An 11,720-nucleotide genomic window follows, 5' to 3' on the forward strand; every position below is an offset into this window, starting at 1 on the left:
GTCTCAAGCTGTGCCAAGGGAAATAGAGGTTGGGTATTAGGAAAACATTTTTTTATGGAAAAGGTGATGAAGTACTGGAATGGTCTGCCTGGGGAGGCAGTGGAGTCACCATCCCTGGATGTGTTTAAAAACAGACTGGATGTGGCACTTGGTGCCATCATGGCTTAGTTGTGGTGTTAGGGCATGGGTTGGACTCGATGATCTTGAAGGTCTCTTCCAACCCCATGTTTCTGTGATTCTGTGAAAACCTAACTCTTAAATTATAATTTCCAAGACCAGTATGCTAAACCAAATCATGTGAAAAATACCAAAATAACTATTTTCTTATAGCACATTCTGTTGAATGAAAAGAAATTCTATATTCTCTTCCCCCCATTTTTGACAAATTCTAGAAAAAGCCACAATAATTTTACACTCAGTTTATCACTTAAGTCTATTTATAATGAATAATCACAGCTGATGGCAAACTGACAGGTAAGGCACTGCATCTCTTCTCCCCACTTATTTATTGTCAACCTCATTTTCCTTTCATTTTCTTGGTGTGATGCTGGACATGCAGTGAAAGTAATGGGAGGCTGTGAAAGTCATGAGCAGTGTTCCTGACTTCTGCCTCTAGAGATTATGGATTTAAATTAATAATGAGTATGAAGAAGACACCACCAGTAGTTTCCAAAAAGAAATCCAAACTGGTTCCCTGATTTTCTCTGAGGATAGATATGGACAATATTGACTTAGAGATTAGTCTGTTTTGTGTTTCAGAGAAGCAATTCAGCCTACAGAAGGGATAGGTTTGGAGGGATCTGAAAGCAGCCTTCCAATCACCAAAAGGTGATCAGCAAGACAGACCAGGCTCCTTCTGGTAGGCTTTGCTTGGAGGACAAGAGCCAATGGACATAATGTGAATCAAGAGAGGATCAGATTTTCCCCACAAGGACAGCCAGATGTTGAAACAAGCTGTCCAAACAGGGTTATGCACTCTGTCCTTGGAGCTCTGCAAGCCCCAACAGAATAAAGTCCTGAGTAATCTGATCCTATGTCCTTAATGACCCTGCATGAAGCAAGAGGTTGGACTGCAAGTCTTCTGAAATCCCTTCCAACTAGAATATTTCTATTATTTCAGGGCACACATTTCTTAATATTTTTTTTCTGTATCTGTTGAATAAATTACATTTATTCAAAAGCTCCAGTTTCCAAGGAAAGCCAAAATACTTCCACAACGGTTTGTACATACTCATGAATTTAAAAAACCAAGACTTTATTTTGTTGCCCAACTATGGATAATAGTGAAGTAACATCTTCATTGGCATTGCTGTGTTTTTATCAGAATTTTATCAGAATGACAAAAATAGTGACATCTTTCATGGCCTGGAAACTGAGCTGAAACTACCAGCCTGTTTTTACAGGTCCCCACCGTTTTGCTTGTCTGCTTTGTTTTCATCAGAATAATTAGGAGAAGCCAGACAGAGATCAGGAGCTATGGAATTCTTTCATATAGAAACAGTCTTCAGTTGTGATGTTGTATTTTGCATCCTTACAGAACCATCACAATCTCATGGATGCTGAAAGGCAAAGTTATTACCAACAATTCCTCCTTCTTGCTGCTTCTATCCACAATGCCTTCCACTCTTCCCTTATCCTGGGGGGAATATGAGGGTTTAGTCATATGCTCATTCTTTTCCAAGGCATAAACAGTAGCCCTGGAAGACAACTAGCATCTTTATAAAGAAGCTACAGTATGTGGTCTTCACAACTACTTTTGTCATTCTGATAAAATTCTGATAAGAACACAGCAATGCCAATAGTTTTTTCTTGTGATTTAGTGATTGTCAATGACCTGCATGTCAGCTGACACAGTTAAATCAGAAATTATCACTCAAGTCTCTTTAGAAGACAAAAACGTGGACACTGAGCACAAGTAAAATTATAAGACAATCCACATGATAGTCCATTAAACAATGAAACATGTGACTTGCTGAAAAACAGAAACACATCAGCAATTCTCCCAAAGGAAGTTTATGGTATTTAACTCCTAAACATTAATTTTATTGTATTATGTGAGGAACCAATTAAGTGAGAGCTTCATTTTTCTCAGACATCAGAATTATTGTTCAGAACATAGATGAATGGTAAATTCAGCATATTTTAATTTTATTAGGCTTGACTTGCTAATCTCTCATATTTTGCCAATCTTAAGAGGTAATTAGCTATTTCATCAATAACTTTCTGTGAATTATTTTATTTAGAACACTTCCAGCAGTAACAAACTGGTATGTAAGACATATAAAATGTATCCATTGTGTACTCATATTCCCCCCTCAATTGGATATGGTTGAAATAGTGATAAAAGTGCTTTCAAAAAACCTCGTGTTGATGACATCTGACTGAAAACACAATTATGATTTGTTACAACAAATTATCCACAGGGGACAGGACAAATGGGTAAAAAAACCCCAATTCTTGTTTCTAAAATTTGTCATATTACCATAAAAATAACAGAGATATTAGCAAATAAAAGACTATCTAGAAGATTTCCTAAGAATTTGCCAATAACCTGTACAAATATACTTCCCATTTCTGGAAATAGAGACTTGTCAACTGTTTGTTTCCTGAAAAAAAAAACCAAACTGTATTGTTTCCTGAGAAAAGAAACCCTAAAAATCTGCAAATAATTCAATTTCTTGCACACCTTAGTTTAGGTTTAAGGCAGATTGTTCTTCATCTTCTACAGAAGAAATCATATGGAAGCTTCAATCATCCTGAAAAGCCTCAGGACCGATGGAACACACTGCTTTAGGTACAAGTCAATACTTCCTTTCCGTTTTAAAAGGATGATCAAATGTTTTAAGAAGTGCTGGAGTGCAGTTTCCTAAATTAATCTTGCTTAGCATCACTAAATAGGGAAGACCCATCCAAGTTTGGGCCACTCTGTGCAGTGCTGCAAATGGAGAAGCATTGAAACATTCTGACCTGGTCCATGCTGATGCTTACATTAGTTTAAAAGACCCAGAGAACACTGCTCTCATCCTAACTCCTTCTGCCTTTTTTGTATCTCAGTCCCCAGAAGCAGTCCTCTGTGCTTTCCCAAACCTTTATTTCATTCCCTTTAGTATCTCTTATACAGGAGATACAGCCATGCCTTAATATTCCACATACAAATCCATACATATGTGCATTAATAAAAAGATCATACTACCTACGACTGACGAGCAGCTTGCTCAGAGGCAGAACTATGCAGTTTTTAAAGGGCACAATACAGAACTTCTTCTCTTCTATCACTTGCACCATTTTTATGCTTTCAAAGCACTTCTCAAATATTAATTAGCACTAAATAAATTCTAATTATTTCTAAGAGTGGCCCTAGCAGATCTGTATCATCTGGTGTGAAATTTGACTTCAGTGAAGTCAACAGCAACAGCTCCTCAGACCCCAGCAGAGCTGACATTTCCCTTGCCATTGCTAAAATCCTGGGAGTTGTGTCTATTATCTGGTAAGTACCATAAGTACAGCTGAACTAGCAACAGCAGGAATAACAAGTGATAAGGTTATGGGATGAGAAGAAAGGAAGGGTTAAATGACCTGAGCCCATCTGTGGAGCCCAAATGAAGCTTTGGGAAATGCAGTAATCAGACCTTGTTTGATTTCAGCATCAGCTGAAATGGAAGGTGCTCACCTGCTGCTAATACCAGTTTAAATAGCTGGAGTATGGCAGTCAACTCCTAAAATTGCTGCCAGTCACTGACTTAGCTAACAACTAACCTTGAAACATCAGCCCTTAAATAAAAAGATGTGCATTATATATCTATCTAAAAATTACATATTATGCATATAATAAAATACATCTAAAGATGTTTGCATGAAAAATTTGGATTTCAAATAGCACACACTGCGTGAATAACTAAGTATAGGGCAAGTAAGTATGTAATCAGAATTTACCTTGCTAACTGGGGACAATACAGCCCATCACACACTGCCAACTAATTTTTCTCATAAGTAAAAGTACCTTGGTTGTAAACAATAATACTAAATATTTTACACAGGCAATTTTATCTAGGTATGGAGGTTAAAAAAAATTTCACTGGAACCACAGATTATGAATCTTTTTCTCAAATTGAGATATAATCCTAATAGAAGTTCTTCCCTTCATCTCTGCCAACTTTACCACCACACAATATGCCATAGAGAAAAAAGGGGAAGTGTCAACTTGTGTAAATTGTCCCTTATGTAATGCAAACCATCTGTTTAAAAAAACAAAACAAAATGAAAACCCAAGCCACTCCCAAGCGTGATCTGCTATGGAGAAAAAGAAAGAAAAGGATATGTAGTACATCAAATTGGAAGCCAAAGACCATGACCTGCCATGTAACCACAGAGAAAATATTTACCCCTCTCCTCCCTTTATTTACCCAATTTTGAAAAATATTTGGAAAAGCATAATTGAATCATTTGCTCTGCACATAATAGAGACTGATATTGCTGTATTTTTTTGAGCATTTCATCTCTCTAGAATGTTTTCAATCAGGCTGGAAACAAGCAGAGAAAAACTCTTTGTTTTCAATAATGTATCACAGAATGATGCCACCACTGGGTTAGAAGGTCCCTGAGTCCTCAGTCCCGGAAACCTGGCAAAGGATGGGTGATAAAGTACCAGTACACTTCTGCCCTGCTCTTCTAGTGTTCCTTAGGTATCTGCCATGACAGGAGTCTAAATGGACCACTGTGTTAACTGTTACAATTATTTTTGTGTTATCTTCAGCTTGAATGCTCAGAAAACAAAGTATGTGTAGGGAAAACAGCACTCTTCCTTTCCAGCCTCTGTCTGGTAAGTCACGAGTGCTTTGGTGAGCACTGCCTGAGGAAATCCTCCCACAGACACATTCTGAAACCACTGGGAGACTTACATTTGATGCTCTCTTGGGAGGTACAGGTGAATCAGAAAGCACTGAATAAGTTAATTAGGTTTTATTATCTAAGCTGAATGAAAATAAACCAGCAGTACAACTATTCATCATTTCTTCTCTTTTGCTGACCCTGAGGCTGGATTACACTTTCTCTTCCAGCTATAGCTGGAACCCACCAGCTCCAACCACAGTCCCCTGCCAAAGGTTACTCTGTGACCAGGCTGCTTCTTTAATCCCTCCCCAACATGTTTCCATGAAAAAGAACCACCTCAGCTTAAACAATTTAAACAGAGTCCTTGTTGTCCCAGCCTGGACAGAAGCAAGTTTGAGAATCCTTAACCAAGAAGCTTGGCCCATAAATCCCATTTTGGAGATCTGACTTCTCACAGGGGCAGGGTGCAGAACAGTATAAATGTCCCTTTGAAAGTGTCTCCAACAGAGATTTAAAGTCAAGGAACTCTGCATCACTAGCTAGTTATGAAAATATTGGTTGTTGAAATAGTTCCCTCTTCCTTTTTCCCCCAAACTTTCAAATCTCACTTTTTCTGAGGAACAGTATGTGAAAACTTCCATAGTTTTTTGTTCTTTGTGACTGAAACTGAATTGTCAGTTGTGTGAATTGTCTCAATTGTGTGGAGTTTATCATTCCCACGTGCAGGTTGTTAATACTAATAAATAACAGAATCATCACTAGAGAATTTCTATCAATCAGCCACAGAAAACAATTCTGAAAAATGTAATCAGTCCAGAAAGAAGGGCAGGTTTTCCAAAAGGACTGGGAAGATGCAGAAGCGAGATCTCATTTTCATCTGGCACATAAATTAATTTTAAAACACAGAATGTCAGCCATGTACAGATGATGCTACTGGGGTCTTCAAGTTCCTGGAAAGGCTTTGCTCCCAAAAGCAAACTGAGTGAAAATTAGGCATTTAACACATTTAGATGCTGAGAAAATTAATCTGCTGTACATTCTCTGTTGCAATATTGGTGCTACAACAACCCACCTGAGCTCAGTTCAAACCAGCAAAGGTGACTGCACTAAAGTTTGCTGTAGAAGAATTTGGTAAATACCCCTAAGACTTAGATCCTAGTGTCTTTGTCACTCTTAAGAGAAAGGTTTAGTCTCTTAAATCACTCACACACTTAATAAAATTTTATCCAAAGCTCTCTGGTTTACAGTCCCTTTGCCAAGGGGACTGACATGCAGTAGGGCAATAAAAAAAATGGGAAAAATAAGTTTTAATGGACTGTCAAAAACATTACTTGATGTGGACATATTATGGTTTGAAGGCACAGGTGTAAGGCAGCTGGGTGAAGCTTTCTAGGTGTAGTAAATGTGTGTGGTTTTGTTTACACTAGATGGTGAGTGAAAGGAAACCCTTTGGACTACTTATCACTTCTCCTCAGCTTCTCAGTCAAATTCAGCCAAACCTGCCAGGCAATCACCAAACACAGAGCTGTCTTTTTCCACTGGCTTCTGCTCAGTCCTACATCTTGGCATAATGTTAATTCCAAGCCTTACTGCCAGAAGCAGCAGAAACTTTGCTCTTTTTGCCTTTTAATTTTCAAGGTTACACAAACATGTAATGTCATATCCATTTCATAGATGTGAGGAACTACAGAATTATCATGGAGCTAATGTGCACGTAGTATAAAGGGAAAAAACCACCTCAACCCCTATCCAAACTGGACTTCATTAACATGGAACTAATGAAATCTGCCAGATATGTCTAACAGTGCTTTCCTGACCTTTTCCAGACCTACAGTTATGGTAGCATTCATATTCAGTGTGGCTTACAGTTACACATTCTGTAATGTGAATCACTGCTTCTCCCAGTCAAGAGAGACTGAGTGTGAAATCACTGGAAGAACTGAATGAGACTATGTTTTGGCACTGCAGCTGCTAAGGGATGTGAAGTTTTTGGAGCAGTACTTTTCAATAGTGGTCCCAGTCTTAAAATATCAGGAAAAGTTGTTAGTGGCCAAAGAAACTGAGTCCTCAATTACTGTGCCTATGATGTTCAGAAGCTGAAAGAAATCTGAAATTGTGGACTAAGCCAGCTTAACTAAAGATATCTTTTTTATGTGCTAGATTTACAAAAATGCAGCAGTGTCAAGTAACTCAAACCAACTGATGAATTAGTGAGTTAGTCAATGATACAGATGGATACAGTGACATGGACACAACAAACACCAATTCTAGAGACAGAGAAGGGCAGAACAAGCAAGCCCTGGATAACTGAGTAGGAAACATGGCAGAAGAGTTATACAAGTGCATGAAAACAAGTCTATGAAATTCATGCTCTAGCTAAGTTTATTCATGGAAATAAAGTTCCTTCATTATTTCTTAACTTGCATTTATTCTCATCATGTTGACAGGAACATGAAATCCTATAGAAAGCTTAAATAATTTTTTTTGTTAAGAAAATCTACAGAGTGTAAAGAACAATACAAATCTTTCAAAGATTAAAAAAGTAGATGCTATATTTTTTAGTGTTAGGCTCTCACAAATATCCTCAGAGTTTGTGTTAGTCCATCAAACTGAAAAGCATATGCTATCTTTGATCTCTGTTCAGAACCTCTGTTGAGATTAATGTGAGTTCTGTGTGAAGAATAGGCCCTCAGTTCACAAACAGCAATCAGTCTGCTTGGGGAAAAAAACATGTTTTCTTACAACAGTGTTGAAATTTATTGGGAAGTTTCAAATAGCTTCTCTTCAGATGCAAGTTTGTGGTCATGAGCATGTTCACTTGTCAGAAAGACCTGTCAGAGAGAAGGTGCACAAATCTACCTCTTGTGTGAGATGTTTGGCTCTTATGTTGAAACACATTCTTCATCTCTGACAAGCTTTTCTCATACTGTAACAACTAATCCTCTGTTTTACACTCATCTTTACAAGTTAATGGCTTTCTCCATTGATGAGGTATTATTTTTATACAGGCTGGCATGAAATTGTGCCCTATAACCACTTGCAGCTAAAAGAATCTACAGGACTTACTGCATCCCGCCTTGTAGCTGAAACCAGGAGGAAGAAGGAATCCTTGCTGTGCAGCTGCTGCTAGGGTTCGTTGGTCTGGAGGGAATACGGGAATCATTAATGGAGGCAGCTGACCCTGGACCTGCTGAACAGGAGAGGGAAAATCAAACACAGAATTTTTTGGGGGGGGGACAATGTCTGGTAATATGCTTTCTTTCACTTCTGATCTGAGAGGTCTGGTTTGAATAAACCTCTTCATATTGGGGTGTTCCAGCAGCATCAACTGTTGAGCTTCATCTCCATTACCAAACACTTCATATGAATTACATGAATCCAAAATAAACTGAAATATTTCACAAAGGTGTATCTACATCCCACTTAGCTATTCCCCCAAAGTTCAAGGTGACTCGCTTATCTCTGACTGCAGTGGGGTACCTTCCTCTCTTTTATTGAACTGTGGAGCAGTATCTGTCTCAGACAGCAGCTTTCACCCTAAGCTCAAACACAAATACACCTCCTCAGAAGGAAAAATAAGTGCATATGTAGCACACAGCACAGCCAGAACTACTTTTGTGCTCATACACATGCACTTATTTGTGCATGTGAAAAGATAAAGTCTCCAGGACGGTCAGAAAAAAGGCTGAGACACTTTATTCACAAATAAAACAAATAAAACAGCTATGTCTGAAGTGCTAGGCGCTCAACTTTGCACAGCAACTCTACACAACCATGAAAGTCAGGAAGTGGAAAATATTATATTGTAAGTGGATACTGCAGGGGACTTAAGACATGCAGAAATTAGTCATCCAAGCTGGAAGTGGGCCACGGCACAATGTCTACTGCTGTTGCTTTCACCCAGTTCCGTTAATACTTTTTAATTGCTAGAAATGGAAGTTGTCTCTGTATTTCACACACATGAGAAACCCAAAGTTTGCTGGATTAAAATGTTAAATGACTAGTTTCAATTTAAAACCCCCACTGTATTGACCAGATCAGTCAGTAAAGAAAGACTTGTCTCTGTTTATAAGAGAGCTCTAGATTTTTAATGGCACCATAAAGCTGAGCCTTTGGAGATAGATACGCTTTTGAAAACTGTGATTTATTTTGTGGTCTGTAGCCTTAAGTAACTCAGACAATTGGAGTATCAATATACAACCTTCTATGCTGAGGGGTGCAAGAAGGTGTTAGTCCCTTCATTACTGCCCAGACAGAACTGGCAAAAGAGAACCTCCACCAGTCCTTGGCTGCCAATGCTCAGATTACACCATTTGCACCTAACTTTATTTTCATTTAATCTCCTTAAAAACCAGGCCATGTCTTGGTTCACCCAATGCCATCACCAGGCATAATAGTGATAAAAATTTGAGACTGCCATCCCTTTTAATTTATGCTGGGAGCTGTCAACACCCCTGTGTGTGCTGAGTGCATCTTTATTGTCTGAAACAATTTTCAAGGATGGATTCAAGAGCACTGTTTGACAGAAATTCTTGCAGTGGGAGATTAGGATTGGGGCTGAAGATAGAGTAGATGTAGCTCCACTCACTGTGGATGGATCATACTTTGATCCATTTTTTGTTACTTCAATATTTTTCTTTATATTCTGATCCTGTTATAATTAGAAGGCATACATATTTTCAACTGAATTATGGGAGAAAAAAAAAAATACATAAAATGTGATTGGTTCTCTATCTGCACACAATTATCCTAGAGCTGTCCAATACCTGTCTTTTCTTCATGTGTTTTTTTTTTTTGTTTCAGGTTTTGTGGAATTTTTTTGGGGTTTTTTGTTTTTGTTTTTTTTGGGGGGGGGTTGGGTTTTTTGTTTGTTTTTTTAAGACAAAGACAAAGTAACTGTATTCTTTTAGAACAAAAATGAACAGCCATGCGGAATTTTTGCATAGTACTCTTCTTCGGCAAAAAGCCACAGAACTTTTTTTTTTAAATGGTTTCCAAGGATGAAAGCGACTTTGCCAAGCGAAGAAGCTTCAAAACAGGACTCAAAAACACTAATAGAAAGACAGATGGTTCTACTAAGTGCTTTGCTGCCAAAAAAAATGTTAAAAAAAAGTGAAAAAAATGGAGTGATGTTATTGAAGCTGACTGCAAAGTTCTCTGATGACTGCAAATACTCTTGTCCCACTGCAAGTGTTAACTCTGCCTCCAGGGCTAATATAACTAAAGCACCACACACACACAAATTGTCATTGCCAAGCCCACAATGTAGCTTAAGTCTGCACTTGATTCCAAGTGACTGCCAAACACATGAGCAAAACACCACAGTGAAAAATTCCCACTTACGAAAACATTTACCAGGAAAATGCCCTTTCTTCCTAAATCTGACTGCTGCATTTCATTTTTTTACAAATTGCTGCTCCTCTTTAACTCTCCAAGGGGCCTTATAGCCCCTAATTTCAAATGACACAACCCCATTTGCATTAAGGAGGTAAAAACTATAGAGTGATGAGGATGGTTTGCATGGATATAGAAACAACGCAGTCAAAACAATATGATTTTCATTCCAGGATGGAATGTATGTAGCAGCACTCAGCTACACTTCATTTTCTCCTAAACACAAATAAATGCAAACATTAGTTTATTTTAATCCGATTACCTGACACAATATCATACAAATTATGGACTCTTCATTTTTATGGCTCATTTAACTACTACATTTTAACTCGTTATGTTTATTATTATTATTATTAACTGGAATTGCTAGGATACAACTGTTTCAAGTGTCACTGAATACAGGCCCTCCTTCTGAGTTTTACATCTAAGGTGTTTTCCTTTTTTTTTTCAAGGTATTACCACATCAGTTAAACCTCTCAAATGTTATTTACTATATAGCTTTTACATAGCTTACATACCTTCCAATATTTTCTGGATTCTAACTTCTTGATACTGCATTTATAATTTGAATATAATGGACTGCAAATCAGAGCTATTTTCAAATCCCTTCAATTTTTTTCTTCTAATGGGCATATGCCCATAAAAAGAAATACCTCTTCAACAATCTAATAATTCATACAGCTGCCAAAATTTTCCACTGGCCAGCCTCTCTACGTGATGACCTCTTCTCAGTTGTAATATCCTAAAGGAGAAAAGTGTATTTTAAATCCTCACAAAATTCCCAGTGGTTTGAATGAGCTACAATTTCACCCTGTAACTTCTTATCTACTGTATGATGTTAGTCTGGATGATACAATCTCCCAAGGCCCTGTTTTTTCATACTATTGCCACTGTGTCAATTGATCACACTGTTCCCTTATTTTCCTATTAATTTGACATGCCACAGTAACTAGAATATTCTTGTGCTGCATCAAAAGCTGCATGGGTATGGTATGGACAGTAAAGGCACAAAATGCACAGAAAATAACAAAGTACCAAACCTCATGAGAGCCAAAACATTCTATGCAATCAATTCTCTAGTCAAGGAATCCGTACTTTCATACCTCTGACAAGTTATCTGAATGAAGAGGCAAGCCCCTGTTACAATGAAAGAAGCACCACTTGCCATTTAGTTTATGAGAAATATCACCCCTCAAGGAAGCAGATGCACAAGAGCTCAAACAGCCAAATAAAGTCAAGGTTCTTTCATTCATAATGAGGACAGTTAATCATCCTCTCTAATGGCAATGTATTTTTAGGAGCATGAGAAACTCCAACCAAATGTAACCTAGAGCCAAAACCAAACCCAGGTGTGTTGGTTGTGCTTGGCCTGGTCTTTGCTAGCAGGGGGTTGGGGGGACACAGAGGTGGCTGCTGTGAGAAGCTGCTGGAAGCTTCCACCACATCCAGCAGAGCCAATTCCTGATGGCTCTGAAGATGGTCATGCTGCTGGCCAA

General features: G+C 38.1%; 1 protein-coding gene across 9 annotated transcripts in view; it reads right to left on the minus strand.

Annotated features, from left to right (window-relative positions):
* SOX5 (SRY-box transcription factor 5) overlaps nucleotides 1-11,720 on the minus strand; it is a 618,882-nt gene that overhangs the window by 93,656 nt on the left and 513,506 nt on the right. For 7 of the 9 annotated variants that reach the window (XM_015627613.1, XM_015627615.3, XM_015627614.3 and 4 more), the window contains one exon: nucleotides 7,897-8,020. In XM_015627613.1, coding sequence (XP_015483099.1) covers nucleotides 7,897-8,020 — 124 coding nt within the window. The remainder of the gene's footprint in view (nucleotides 1-7,896; nucleotides 8,021-11,720) is intronic. The other 2 variants (XM_015627619.1, XM_015627610.1) reach the window with 1 other exon arrangement.

Source organism: Parus major, chromosome 1A (genome assembly GCF_001522545.3).
Source record: "Parus major isolate Abel chromosome 1A, Parus_major1.1, whole genome shotgun sequence".
NCBI classification, from domain to species: domain Eukaryota; kingdom Metazoa; phylum Chordata; class Aves; order Passeriformes; family Paridae; genus Parus; species Parus major.